This window comes from Acipenser ruthenus, chromosome 25, assembly GCF_902713425.1.
Source record: "Acipenser ruthenus chromosome 25, fAciRut3.2 maternal haplotype, whole genome shotgun sequence".
In the NCBI taxonomy this organism is placed as follows: Eukaryota; Metazoa; Chordata; class Actinopteri; order Acipenseriformes; family Acipenseridae; genus Acipenser; species Acipenser ruthenus.
The window spans coordinates 7267216-7283224 of record NC_081213.1 but is presented as its reverse complement, the minus strand read 5'-3'; the positions used below and the strand labels follow the sequence as shown (position 1 = coordinate 7283224).

The 16009-nt window shown below is 37.2% G+C and overlaps 1 protein-coding gene across 1 annotated transcript; it reads right to left on the bottom strand.

The window, feature by feature from the left end:
* Positions 1-1272: 1272 nt before the first annotated feature.
* LOC131701572 (delta-type opioid receptor-like) lies at positions 1273-14822 on the bottom strand. Its single transcript, XM_059000284.1, has 3 exons — positions 13899-14822; positions 8723-9078; positions 1273-7611 (listed from the first exon to the last, which is right to left on the bottom strand). Exons 1-3 carry the CDS (start codon positions 14138-14140, stop codon positions 7082-7084), a joined length of 1128 nt encoding a protein of 375 aa, XP_058856267.1. The 5' UTR covers positions 14141-14822; the 3' UTR covers positions 1273-7081.
* Between the last annotated feature and the right edge of the window lie 1187 nt (positions 14823-16009).

Sequence of the window (16009 nt, the reverse complement as noted above, 5' to 3'; positions counted from 1 at the left end):
GCATTGTTTAAATATGTATGCACATCAGCAGTAAGCAAAAAAATAAACACACCCAATAAATACACCTGATATTTAACCCAATATTTAGTTTTTAAATAGTGATTGTGATATTATATACAGTTAGTTTAACTGCTTCAGAGTTGCTACAGCTACATGAATGTATTAAAGAAAAAAAAAGTCTACTTTTTTTCACTCTGGAAATATGGTAACCCTAAGCAATAGTGTGAGACATCTTTGAAAAAAAAAAAAAATCAAAGTTGTTTTGAGGAACTATGAAGCATGCATTTTTTTAGTTTCAGTTTTGAACTGAGAATGCAAGAATGAATCTTGCTTTATTCTATCTGATCTAGTCAGAAAAAAACTAAAAGAAATTACCTTGGAGAATGATGTTTTTTTTAATCAAGCCCATGTTATTCCTTACTTTCAGTTACGTTTCTATTATAGCGTTTGCCTAATTCTTTGTGGGTGGTGACTGCTTTGAGGGGCTGTTCCATTTGATCTATCTCCATTTAATTAACTGACTGTTTCCTCTGGTCCTGCTTCCTGACTGCGCTTAAATAATTGGTTTGGGCTAACTATGTCAACTCCTTTTAAGATTTTAAAGACTTCAATCATGCCCCCCCCCCCCCCCCCCCCCGATTTCTTCTTTCTTCTATGCTAAACAGATTTAGTTCTTTCAGCATTTCTTTATAGCGCGACCCTTTAAGGCCTTGGATTAGCCCGGTTGCTCCTTCTTTGGACTCTCTCCAGGACCACAATGTCCCTTTGGTGCTGTGGAGACCACAATTTAACACAGCATTCCAAGTGCGGTCTCACCACTGCATTATACAACCTCATTATAACCTCCTTGGATTTGTACTCTACACTTTTGGCTATATGTCCAGGCATTCTGTTGGCCTGTCGACACTGTGTGCTTGCTGACAGCAATGCATTTAGTACAACACCAAGGTCTTTCTCTGGGTGCCTGTTCTACTTCCATCCCTTACATTGTTTGGGGACACATTGCATTTGCTGATATTGAATCTTGTATTGAATCTGATGTAAGTCATTGATGAAGACAACAAACATCAGGGTTCCAAGCACAGAGCTCTGTGGTACTCCACTGAGTACATTGCTACAGTTAGAGGTCCTTCCTCTTACAAGTACTCTGCTTCCTCTCTTTTTAACCAGTTTTGTATCCAAAAATCTGATTCCATGGGCGACTTACTGATACTAATATATGTTTACTGTACGAGTAAGAAAAAAACTGTAAAAAATGATAGAAACTTTTTTCAATGTATATCTTTATTTCATCAACAATATATAACTTATATATACAAGTACAGCAAGTCTGGAGCTTCAGAAATGAGAAGGCAGCACTTGACAGTAAATGCTGCTCAAGAACACTTGGCACAACAAAATGAACAACCTCATGTGTATTTAGTATCGCTGTGGTAACTTAATGTACTGTATATACAAATACATTTCATATTTATTTCACAAAAATGAACCTACTCCATTTATCAAAACAGCAAATAAAAGCAGAGATAAAAACCCAACAGTGTACAAACATCAAATATATAAGCCTAGATAAAATAATCTCAGTGTCCATACTAGAAAGAATATGTAACCAGAAAAAGGAGATTGAAAACAGGACCCATTCTTTCAGCGTGACTTTAATGTTTCTGATGTCACAGTAAAAAGCTGAGGGCTTTGCAAAAGGTCTGAGGAATTGTTTGTCAGAGGTTCCTGACAGACAAGACATCCACAACATTGCAGAGTCATCAGAATTGTGATTGCTAGCAAACTTGAATAAAAACAGATAGGTGGTGATGTTGAATGTCCTCTGGTCCTAGTTTTTTTGTGTGTGTGTGTGCTGTGGTTAAAAGTATTGGCAGGGGTTAACTTTGTTTACTGCTTTTAATATTTTAAAATAATTCCCCCCTAATCTTCCTTTATTCTAGGCTAATTAAATCTTGATAGCTCATTCCTTTAAGCCCAGGGATCAGTCTATGGAGACCAAAACTGAATACAGTACTCTCGGCGTGCTAAGATCCTTTGATTTGTGCTCTACACTATAACACAGTATTTTGTTTCTTTGTTGTATCGTCCAAGTTTTAATGCTTATTTTTCCAGGATTATTGGTGAACACTTGATAATCCACTTATCCACTCAACTCCACTTATTTGGTCTCAGTCATTTTGAAGTGATATTAAATTAACTGTACATTCATATTCTGTACACAAGGCATTTCATTAGGCTAAGAAGTCAGGTTGATAAGCCATGTATGTGTTCAAACGAAAAAACAGGCATGCTGTTCACATCTTTTGAAGCAGCCAGGAGCCCCAGTAGTGTTTTCAAGAGCTATGTTCCAGTGATTGTTCAGTTAATAAGTTCAGGGTTTAAAAGTTGAGGTTTTTCAATGCATTATAATGTTGTAATCGTTGTTTTCAGGTGCATTGCTGTCATGTATTCCGTTGCTTTACAACAGTCATCCTTCTTTAAGATCAAGTGAATATGTGAAGTTGGCATCTGTTTGATCCTGCTCCCTGCTTTAAATGGTAAGTAGCTTCAAATTAACATTACATTTTTAAGCGCAATCGATGAAAACCTGGAGGCAGGAGCAACTAACCTTCTTTTTAAGGCACTACTGCACCTGTGTGTGTGTGTGTGTGTGTGTGTTCTGGGGTTCTGATAACAAAATGTATTTAAAGTATTTTTTTAAATATTTACATTGATTTAATAATAATAATAATAATAATAATAATAATAATAATAATAATAATAATAATACTGGAGTAAATTGCTGAACAGGGAAGGGTGTGCTGTAAATTAACAAGGGAGCTGTATGCATGAGGGAGGGCTTGAAAGAGCAGGCATCTAGAGGGATGCAGCTCTAATCTATAGAAGCTTATAGACACATGTAGAAAACAATTACATTTCTAGAAACTACATTGCAATAGAATTCCTTATTTAAAAAATCCAGTGAAACCGAGATATTTAAAGAAACCTACAGGTGCCAAATATATGTATAATGTGTATAAATCAATCCTATTGAAATCTAGATATTTACAAATAGTTATTATATTTACATTTTATGTAAATGCCAATTGTCTGGTAGTCGCCATTTACAGCTCATGATTAAATGCTCCCTAGAAGGAACAGCTGTGGGTTTACCTTGCATGGCAGGCAGCTGGAAGCTTAATGTTAGCAAGATGACTCACAACCAAGTCTATCTCAGGATAGTTTAATTGTATTTTACCTGGTGTTGTCTTTCTGCCAATATGAATGTATGATAATAAAATACATTTCTGTTTAGTAGAAACGCATATAGATTTTTATGGAAAAATATAGACATTCCTACAGATTTCTACAAAATCTATAGAAATATCTTTAGGAGATTTTTTTTAAATCTATAGAAACCTATACATTTTTTTACTAGAAAAAAAAAAAAATCTTTTTACCTGTTAACAAACCTATAATTTCAATGTCTGAGTTCTTCAGTTTTGGTTTGGTAACTATATCAGGTGTATTTTTTAAAAAAAGTGGGCTAAAGGCCAATTGGAGTAAAGAGCTTTGAGAATCTAGTCAAAGTTGTCTTTTCAGCGTTTTAGAAAGAATAAGACGCTGTTTTTTTCCATTGGTCTTGTAAGATATCAGAAGACACTTTATTAAAACAGTTGTCCATCTACATGTGCTAAATATGAAAAAGGTGTATTTGTATTAATTTGATCATTTTACCTTTTCTACTTTAAAGAAATGCAGCAAATTAATTCATATCCAGAATCAGAAAATAACTGTTTTTCTTTGCCCCATGTGAGAGAGGGTGAAGAAATGTGTGTCGTGGGGGTGGTTTTGTGTTTGACAAACTAACTGCTAATCAAAAGTTTGCCTTTTACCAAGCAGCTTCAGAGCCATATTGACAGACTGAATGCCTGGCTGCTCTTAGTCACAGTCTAGCAGGTGGATCAGTTAACTGACAGAGAAGGTTCTAGTACTGCCCACCCCAGGCTTGGACCTGATTGCCAGTATTAAACATAATAATGTCTCCAGTTTGTTAACTACGAATAATTGTTTAGGGAATTCAACTATGTTGTCCATTTTTAAACAACCAAGACTTGCTTTGTGCAGACTTGTATATCTTATTAGATTTTATATTTTCCTTTATATACTTGCCCTGCAAGAACTGGTGCATGTACCTCAATGATATGGATGTGCTTGCTTAGTAATATTGCAGTTTTAATGACAAAGCAGTGTTTGACATTTGCTGTACCAGATGACCAGCATGAGGAAGCAAGGTTACCCCCATCAGAAATACAGGGATTGATCTTCACTTAAAAACATTGGCATGGATAGAAGCTTCTACCACTGAAGAATCAAAAACAGAAGAGCAACATCAAAGGATTGTCATGAATGTGAATGTACAAATAACTTTTCCTTTATGGTCGAGTTTTTGTTCCACCTTATCTGTTTATTACTGGAGGATTTTGTGTACTCCTTACTACTAGATGTGAAAATGTTCAACCCCCTATTGTTAGGTTATAGTTTATTTTTTTTTAATATCAGCGTTTAAATTAGTTTTAAGAGTCAGACTTAAGTTTAAGTAATTGTAGCTAACAAAAGAATTCCATCTATTTTTCATGCATAACACACCCATTCATTAAATACACACATGCTTAGGTGAAATGACCTAGAGGAAGTGAAGCAGTAACACATTTCCTGGAATCACTTATATTTGAGCATCAAAAGAAACTTATCACTTATATTTGGATAAAATTCACTAGATGTGCTTGAAAAATGACAAACTCTGTTTTAGCGCAGGTGCAGTGACGTTTTATTGTGCTGATTAACAATTGACATCACGAAGATGCTGCAAAATGATCTGTCGATCTTGAGCAGGTGTTGTGACTCTTGGTCTCCCAGTTCTTGGCCTGTCATTGACAGAGTGTGTCTGGTTATACTGTCTCGCCAGGTTTGAAATTGCTGGCTGTGAGCACCCAAGATGGCGAGCCACAGTACGTTCTAACTTGTTACTGTATTTCTAAGTACGGAAACAGGTTCAAATTGTCATAGAGATAAAATTCGCTGTTGTTTGCGTTACAGGGTAGCGTATGTAAGCAAACCAACAGGCAGGCATAGAAACCGTTAAAAATGTGCGTCTTTATTCCTATCAGTTGACAGATTAATTAAAGTCATAGGACATTCCCAGAGCACTTGTTACTGGACTACATGGGTGGATAGGTGATCCTGAAAGCAGTTGTGATGTAGTCTGTACTTATATATAATACAGGCATAACACTAGTACAGTGTATCATTACAATGTGTTTTTTCACTGTAAGAGTGCCCAATAACTACAGTTTAACTTCACTTGGCTTTTCCAGCAATACTTATTTAAATGTACCAAAATATGGGTAACCCATTGGCTACTGCTTAAAGCTACACAGTGACCCTATCACTTAGTATTTAAAGGACTTTCGGAAAAGATACCACAGAGCATAATCAAACCAACTGACATGATGTCAATCTTAAAATGTACAGTAGTGTAGATACTTGAGTTTTATAAATGAAGTTCAAGGTTTTAATTTTCTTGACATGAATGCCTGCAGTCTTGTCTCTGTATTAACTGAAACAATAGAGGCACTATGCTTATATTAGATAATGCCTAGATGTGCACAGTATGCCAGGATTATCTTGTAGCTTCCTACTGCTTTATATTGATGTCAATATTTAGCGCTGTACAATCACATTCATGACAATTCTGTGATGCTGCTCTTCTGTTTTTGATTATGCAATGGTAGAAGCCTCTGTCCATGCTGATGTTTTTAAGTGAAGATCTAGGTTTTAGTGGGGATGATGGGCAGAGCAGTTTTCTTCAGAAAATAAAAGAAAACTTTCTCCTAAAATACCGTATGGTGCCTTCTTTCAACTTTTTAGTTATGATATGTGTAGTGTGTAGTCATTGGGGGTATAACTTTTGAGACATTGTTGTCCTGTGTAGTATGTAATTCTGCTCTCCATATGTCTCTTTCCTTGGAAAAGTCAATGGGCACAAACACACAGAGCTCACTAAATTGTGCAGTGATTCTTTAAATGTTTGTGGTTAAGAAAGATATATACAGTATGTATTTATGTGTATATATATTTTCTCTGAATTTGGAATGCCCAATCACTTTTCCCCACATGGTTCAGGAGACACAAAGATTCAGTGGGCATCTTCCAATCCCAAGACCAAGCCAGCTTCCTTTTTCACCCAGGAACTCGAGAGCGGATGTCAACGAGCTACTGACCAGGCCAGCCCTGCAGGTGTCCGCTCTGAGCTCACTGGGTGCCTGGCCAGCAGGGTTCCCTGTCGGTTTTACCTCCCTAACCCACAGGAGCGCCACAGCCAATGCGACGCTCCCTTTGGAGTCCCCAGTGAAGACCAGCATACTTCGCACAGCCAGGACACGAACCTTCGCTGTATGACTCACCCTGCGCACCACAGGGCTGCACTTCTATCAGGTGAGCCACTTGTGGGCCCATTAAGAAAGATATTTAAATGTATTAATATGCTTAAGGTGCTGTAGACTTGTTCAAGTTCTGAAAGTCCACCTTAACGGCCTCAAAGTGTGGCAATTGTTCTATAAAGCATCATAAATTGTGATGATTGGTGCTTCTTTCAATGCAAATATGTATTATTTTACTCTTACCCTGTCAACCTAGCAGAAGTGCTAATGGCCACCGGTCTTCATTTGTCAGTTTTAAAACAGTCTGTAATATAAAAGTTTAAAGTCGTTATCCAGTAATAGGGCGTCTTCCAATATATATATATATTTTTTTCTTAGATGCAGTATGTTGAAACTTTAGAAGATTTGTTATGTATTGTCATGTATTGTCATGTCAAGATGTATGGGAGAGATGTTTTGTAAAAAAAATTAGCAAAAAAAAAAAAATTTCATAAAGCTTTTACAAAAAAAAGTTAACAAGCATTTCAGGAAAAAAAAGACATTATGGACTGTCTTGATGGTTATAACTCTGTAGTGGAGATTTGTGTGACCTCTGACTGAAGGTCTTGTTGGGTTCTCCTAGAACGGGATCCATACAGCTTACTATCCATGTCTAGTCATACTGGTTTCTTCCCCATTTCTGAAGGTGCACAGACGGAAACAGGTTCCCGGGTGGCATTCTTTGCCCTGGTGAAACTGTGCTGCTCCATCTTGGAGCGAAAGGGAAGGCAGACATCACGGAAACATCTCTTGAAGTTCTCATCCAGAAAGGCATAGAGGACAGGATTGAGGCTGCTGTTGGTGTAGCCCAAAGCGATGCAAAGGTGCCAGCTTGCTATGACAAAGGGGTTTTTCTTGTCGATATCCACCAGGGTTTTCACGATGACAAAGATGTGGATGGGCGTCCAGCAGATGATGAAGACAGCCACCACCACTAGCACCATGCGGGTGATCCGTCGCAGGGTCCTGTCCTTCTCTTTGGAGCCAGACAGCAGACGCACGCTCTTCAGCCGCAGGATCATGAGCCCATAGCAGATGGTGATGACCAGCACAGGCCCCACAAAGGCAAAAATGAACACACAGATCTTGGTTACTGTGTCCCAGTACCAGCCAGGGTCAGGGAATTCCAGCATGCATATGATGTTACCTGAAAGTGGAAAAATAAAGGGAGAACTTCAATCGGTTTGTTATGATGTGAACTGCCGACTCCAGACACCACAAGTAAGCGTCTTGGTATTCATGGTTATAAAGCTTTTAACCACATCTTACCAACAGGGAAAAAAATCATAAGGAGACAGTAACAGCCGCTACCACCACAGCAAAACTGACTGTACATTGCATGCATAACTCCCTGTAGGTTTACTAGAGAAAAGAACATATTTCCCCCATGCATCTGAACAAAACTTTATGAAAACGTTTGTAATTCTGTATGGTAATTGCAGTGGTGTCCTCCAACTCTTAGACTGGTATTCATTTTATATAACACAGCACTAACTTAAATCTCCATGCATTTTTTTTAATCACAAGAGCGAACGAGCATAAAATCCATGCCTCTTTTTTTCTATGCTGATTTCTGATTGTTTTAAACCCATTAGTAACAATTGCTAAAGGTAACGTTGAAATGACCTCACAAGTATTTTTTACTTAATGATGAGGGTAATACGTGAGAGGTCATTTGTGTTGACCCTGCCCAGTCCTCCAAGGTTCTGAAGCTGAGAATGTGTTTACTTTGCAAGAGCAGGGTGATGCATTAACGGTTTGATCTTCGAACTGCAACCGTAAAGCAATGCAATATCTGAGTATAACTTGCATGCAATGATGCTAACTATCAGACCTATAAACATTCCCTTTAAGAAAAAGTAATGCAGAGCCCATTGAGGTTGACATAAATGTTGTGTTAATTTTGTAACAATGCACATACCGCTACCAAACTAACAATACTGTATGGCATCTGCTAGCTAAAAAGCTGCAAATAACAAACTACAGCACATTGTGATGGAATTGGGACAGACCCTTCACAGATTGCAATGTGTATAAATCTAGAAAAAAACAATAAATTAACCAACTGCTCCTACCTGCAGAGTAGATATTTCTAGATATTATCATTTAAAATGTATGTATCCCTACAAGTAAAATGTAATTAGAATCAAGTATGATCTATGTACTACAATCACGGTCCACAATCCCTTCATTTATCTTGTATAGTCTATGCATAAAGTGCCATCATGAAAAGCTTTGTGGCAGACCATACCACTCACCTTTATCTGTAGTTTTTGTCACAGCCATGATCATGATGGGCACACCGATTACAGAGGAGAGGATCCATATGCAGACGTTGATAACTTTTGCCTTCATTGGGGTGCGGAAATCGAGTGCCCTGATTGGGTGGCACACAGCGATGTAACGGTCCACACTCATCATGGTCAGGGTGAAGATGCTGGTGAACATGTTGTAGTAGTCGATGGAGAGGACAATCTTGCAGATCAGCTCCCCGAATGGCCAGGTGTCCAGGAGGTACTTGGCGCTTTGAAAGGGCAGAGTGCTGGTGGACAGCGCATCTGCCAGGGCCAGGTTGAAGATGTAGATGTTAGTGGCTGTCTTCATTTTGGTGTATCTGTCATAAAACAAAGTGTTATTTATTAAGTGTTCAGAAACTATAATGAACAGAATGATACCAGACGTACGGTTTTCAAAGCCCCTGGGGTATACATTTATAAATGTACACTACAGGTCCAAAGTTTGGAGGCAACAAATAATGTACAGAACAACTTGGGGAAGGGGGTTTTATGGGTTATTTGTCCTCACAGACCCCCGACTTACAAAACATCTTGGAATACCTGAATAGTCTCCTCTGTAAAAAAAACAAAATCAAAAGAATTAAATGAGCAAGCCATCTTATAAGTATAATGTTCTCCTTCTTCTAAGAACGCAGTACAACTGGGGATGTGATAATATTTTCTGACCTATATGTTATTTATAACATATAGGTCAAAAGCATGCAAAAGTGAATAAAAAACAAACCGCTGGCAATATCGCTCTCGCTACAACAATCACAGTGCAGTGGAGAACAAATAATACATTCAAAATATAGACTTTGCTCAAAGTCTTCCCCATTGATCTTTTTTACTGACAAGCTTACACTCGAAAGGTATTTGTCCAAGTCTTTTTTCAGGTATCAGGTGAAGTTCTCTTTATCCCACTGAACGTGAATACAACTTTGTGAGGTTTATATCAGCAGGTGTTTTTTTTTTCTTGTATCTTTATTGTCTTGCTCTTTTAAAAATGTTTCTTTAACGGCGGTGTAGTTGAGCCAGAAAGCGCCGGACAGCTGTTCCTAGATATTATTTTCTAAAGGCAGCAGTGGAGTAGTCATGTTCGTGTCATTGCTTGGTGAGATGTGTTTTTAATGTATTATTTATTCTCCATTGCACTGTTGTCGAGAGAGTGAAAAGGGTGGTGGTTTGTTTTTAAATGAAGCTGCCGACCAGTGAGTGTCATGACGTAAGAACATGTATATTATAGGTAGGGCTTCTGATTTTCCCAGTGCAGTTTGGCAATGTCATGCAGTATAGAAAAGCGAAAGCCCCCCCAAAAAATGATTTACATAAAACTCAAAAATAGCTAGAAATTAACACTGAAAAAATGTAATTAATAAAACCGAAAAACAGAAGCCTTGATTATAGGGTTACAGGATGGCAGAATGTCTGTGTAAGGCAGAATTGGCTGAGTTTTAATTGGCTGAGAGTGTGGATATTCCACCATACACAGATTGTTGTCATCCTATAAGTCTATTATATACTGCTTTATTATTAATACATAAGTTTAAAAAAAAAAAAAAAAACCCTAGCTTATATGTTTTCTAATATCGTTGTGGCTGAGGTACCCGGTTGATTTTGATGTCATCGTTTTGAACTGACTTTGAAGTTGAATAGAGGTGATTTTTTTTTTTTTTTTTTCAAATCAGGTGACATCAGCCGTGCTGATATAGAGAATACAGGACGGCAAAAACTGAGTGGCACGGCTGATGTCATGAATAGGGTTTCTCCATGATGCGTCGTGGAACACAGGAGAAACATGTGCGCTGATTGGCTGAGAGATCCTGTGCAGTCTATAATATAGGAATATATTTTTTGCACGTATGAACACATATATTTTTTTCGCCATGGTGTTCTGTTTCCATGGCAACATACCACATAGCCTGCTATTTAGCACAATAACCTGTTTCAAAGAGCATGAACAATCGATTGACATTAGGGCAGAACCCCAAACCATGGTCAGCTCAGCTGCACAACGACAAATAGCTTGATTGTCTTTAAGCAGATTCATAGGGGTATGTGTACCTTTTCCAATATAGGAAGGGACAGCTATGTGTGAGGAATGTTACCATGAACTTCACATGCCAAATTGCAACAGTGTAAACTTAATGGTCTGTTCCATATACCTAGGGTTCTTCGTTTTTTTCCAATATTCACTGATACATTACCTTGTTTTTAATGATTTTTACCTGAATTTTAGCTTGCTTTATCTTGGACCTCCACACACAGTACCAGTAGAAACCGCTAGTAAAATCCATCTTTGATGCATGTATTGTGAACAAATGGGAGCTCGTCTTTTATGCATTGTGCGTGAGTCCTGCCAGGTTTGTTCAGACACTTGCAGGTTTAAGCTGTGGTCTGTAAGCATGTTGCGGAAATATTTTTTTTTTACTTTCAGTATTATTGTGGTTCTATAATTCTGTTTTTTAATATGCCTTGTGAACATATTTAAGTTATGTGGCTGTATTGTGTTTGCATACAAATTGCCTGCACTTCAAGTTAATTTTAGCCCAATGTACCAGTGTATTTTACAAAATGTTGAACTGTGATGATGTTATTATTAGCATAACACAGTGGAAATCATACTGCTCAGTTTCAGAACAATAAACAAACTGGTTTAGTGAAAACCTGCTGTATTAGCAAAACAATATAGTATAGTGGCATTATTCTGTATTACAAATATTTGAAACAGCTGTTTCTGAAACAAGGCTGCAGTTTAGGTCTACTGTATGCAAAGGTGTTTTTTGAATACAAAGGTTTAATGTAGGGCAGCAGTGTGGAGTAGTGGTTAGGGCTCTGGACTCTTGACCGGAGGGTTGTGGGTTCAATCCCCAGTGGGGGATTGCTGTTGTACCCTTGAGCAAGGTACTTTACCTAGATTGCTCCAGTAAAAACCCAACTGTATAAATGGGTAATTGTATGTAAAAATAATGTGATATCTGTATAATGTGAAATAATGTATAATGTGATATGTTGTAACAATTGTAAGTCACCCTGGATAAGGGCGTCTGCTAAGAAATAAATAATAATAAATAATAATAATAATGTGTGTGCCACCCCCCCCCCTAAAAAACCCATAAATAATTCATTTTTCCCCCATTGATATTCTAATGGCTTTGAATTGTAAAATTAAACACTTAACAATTCCTGAGAAATTCTTAAAAAAACATAAAAACCTAAAACTGTAGAACCTTTATGTAAGAGAAGACAAAAGATTAATACTGGCTTAAAGATTCACATACACCCCCTTGATTAATTAATTATTCTCATGCTGGTGGCAATGTTGTTGCTGTAGATATCAATTATATTTAATGTATCTTTTATTATTATTATTATTATTATTATTATTATTATTATTATTATTATTTTGCAACACACAAATCGTTAATTAGGAGAGTTTTGAAACCCTGACATTTAGCAATTGAACAAAATGGGAAAATCTCAGAAACACGGTGCATTCTATTTTCTCCACTAGATGGCAGTGTTTCCTCAGTTTTCAGTGGCCTTTTGTATAGACAGAAAACGCGTCGTTTGGGATGCTATTTGCAATGTACTTGTGTTCTTGACTTAATCCCTGAAAGCTTTCATTCTGGTTGTTTTGTGTTTTCACAATGTCTGTGAACCCCCAGAGCCCAGTTACAACCAGCATGCACCTAGACTGGGCTTAAATTAGAGAAAAGGGTTACTGGCAGACAGGCACAGAAAAAAAAAAAAAATCAGATTTAAAGCGTTTCTAGTCAAAATTCGGTGATAACCTGCATTATTAATGTGTCGTCAAGGTTCTGCAGAGAAAGATGAAGGTGTCGAAATAAAGGCTAGGAAGATTATATATTTAATGGATTTAAAGTTACGTGCACTACATTCCAGTCACAAGTAGCATTCTAAAGTGGAGTGGCAGCTTGAAGATTCGTTATACACATATTACAAAAAAAAAGTGCTTGGTACGTGGGAAATGGTGCTTAAGGTGACTATGGCTGTCTTTGATAAGCTGTACAGTAAAAGCATTGCCAAAACACACACGCACATACAACATTAAATCTTCAATTATGCACAACAATATGTAACAGAAAAATACGAACCCTCATGTAATTTAGCATAAACTGTACAACACCAAACCGTACAGCATGCAGTATACAGGCAATTTTACATCAACGATTACTTATCAACCAATTTAATTTAACTCAGGAGTGATAATACTCTGAGATTGATCCTACACATCACAATATATGAAATCAGTTTCCAAAGCTATAGGAGATCAATACATATCAAGAAGAGAGAGGACCAAATCATTGCTGCTGAAGGTTAAACACCTCGATTAATTATGGAAGACTAAGTAACACATCCTTTTTTATGGTGATTCTACAAAGCACAATGACTTTTATCATCAGATACAGTGAACTGCTGTTATACGCAATGAAATACATTAAGATTTTCCAAGTCAAGGGTTCGTTTGTTTTAAAAGTACTTAAAAAGGAGTGTTGGCGGCATTACAATGGTGTATAAAGGAGGGTTTGAGGTACTTTTCAGAAACGTTTAGCACCTATTTCAGGTGGAAGTGTTTTATAAATTGGGGTGTTTCGGTATGGGCACAGATGTATGACTTGTGTTAAGAATGTCATCTGGCTTGAATACAGGGTTAATGCGCACGTTCGTGGATGTTGAAACATTCAGATAGTCTCCACATTGAAGCAACATACCAGTATCAGTAAATCTAAAGTAAAAAAGCTAGGATTGAAGGATTTTGATATGCAAGAAGAAACAGGGATGGGTGGTCTCGATTTGTTAGGCGTGTCACAACGATCATTTCAGAGCACAAAGGATATAAAACCAATAGACCTTTTTTTTTTAGCAGAATGTAAAATTAATAAAACGTTTATTTAGGATTTCTAATTTTTTTTAATCGGTGTATTAATTTAAATGCTTTTAATAAACCGTGTCCGGGCTACAAATCATTTTGTAGGGCAATAAATGTCGAATATTTCTCATTAAGGCACATGATAGTTCATAGAGGAAAATAGGCTGTTTTAATGTACTTTATGTATAACGCTCAAATGCATCGTTTTGCATAATTCAAATAAAATGTACGTAATCTCATATATTGTATAATATTGTTTCTTACCTGACAATCCCATACATTACAAGGAGGTTTCCTAAAAGTCCCACCACGCAGACCACAGAATAGAGCGCTGTGATAGAGATGGCAATGATAATATTCGTGAGAGTATTCACGGGGATCCGCGCAGTGCCGTTGAGGCTTCTGTTGGACAGTAGCTCGCTCGGGTATTCTTGAAAGGAACTGTTGAAAGGTAAAAACGAGTAGAGATCGGTATAATCAGCACCCGCGGTAGTGGACAGCTCCATATTTCAATTGCCTCAGTGTTCGTCTGTTCAATTATATTAAAAAAAAAAAAAAAAAATCCTCGCAGTTACAGGTGTGTATGATACCAGTCGAAGCAAAAGTCAGAGTCTAGATTGGAGCGCCTAAACGCACATTTACAACTGCACGAGGGGTAATTAGAAATATTCAGCTCGCGTTTTACAAGCGCTAAGATCGAATGCCTGGACGTGTCACCAGAGCAGATAAGCTTCGTCTCTCTGTTTAAGCTTCGGGTTCTTGTTGTCAAACCCCGCTGGTCTTGTAAAATAGCAGGTAGCAGAATAAGCTGTATGTCAGGATCCAGTCGTGGTGGTGGGAATCACAGCTGTGCTCCTCTCTTGCCTAAAAAGCCGAGGCGTAAGAGTGTGCTGTAACTTACTCTGGCTGAGATCGGGTATATGTTCAGCTTCGCATCCTCTGGTGATTTCTTATAAAACCCGACAGCCCTATCGACGTCAAAGTCGCGCAGTTGGCTGGAAATCAAAAAAATATTTGTCAGTCAAGCGGCACAAAAAAGTAATTACTTCTATTCCCTTGGTCTATCTTAAAAAATCATCCAGAGCTGCCTAAATGATGAATTAAGAACCCACCTATTACGGTTAAACAAAGACCTTCTTTGGGATTGACCATTACAAAGCGCTTCTAATTATTGTACCGAGGTTGGCTTTTTGTATGTGGTTACAGATTGGGAGAATACTGCGCTCTATCAGTAATATAGATACTAACGATGCATATGTTGTCATGGTTGTAGAGGGGGGGATTTGAATAATTAGTATCTGAAACAAATTTAATGACTATACTATGAATATGTTTATTTTGAATAATTCATGATAATTTGCACGAATATATATATATATATATATATATATATATATATATATATATATATATATATATATATATATATATATATATATATACTAGAATGCAGTTTCATTTTTAAACACAGTAATTTAATTTGAAGTTGCATTATCTTTGGTAATTTAATTTTATTATTATTATTGTTGTTATTGCATATTGTTTCTTTTAGTTCTGTTACCCTTGCATGATATATTTTCGTTGCACACATATTTTGGTTTGACATGCTGTGTGGCTTAATTGGTTTTATTTTATTGAGCCACCCGTCTTCCCCACCCAGTGATTTCACCGACCATTTGCGGTAAAGCTTTGTATTCCTCCCCGACTTCTTCAATAAAGACTCGAACAGAATTTAACGTCATCACACCCCTAGAACGAAATGTCTGCATAAACTAATACACACTGGTTGACATTTTAATAGACCATTCATATCTCCGCGTTATTTCATAATAATTTAACATCAACAGTAGTTACCAAGTGAAAATTAGTTAGGCCTATGAATAAAAATATAATATAATATAATGTTTCTTATAAGTTAACAGCAGTGAAAACAATTTGATGCACATTTGTTAGCTCAGGAGTAAGTTGTTTATAACTCCAGCAAGAGGCGCCAGAGGGTTGATGAACACAAATATGTTATAACACTAACATTGAATTGGGAATTGGGTAGACACGCCAGACAGTCTGTATGTGTGACGCTTGTCTTTGCTTCGTGCTAAATATTATTTAAAATGTATTGCGCTGCTAGAATATCCTCCATCTTTTCGTTTTCTTCGTTCGTGTATTATACAAACGATAGCATACCCCCCCTGTACTGTATATTTCTTGCAAAATGAATCTTAATGCTTTGGTCAATGGGACAACTTTACCCAGTTATCACATTAAAAAGGACGGAAGACGCATACGCACACGCACACGCACACGCACACGCACCGAGACAGGCTATATTAGAAGCAGTATGGTTCCATTGTGAATTGGAGTGTATTAACCTCTCA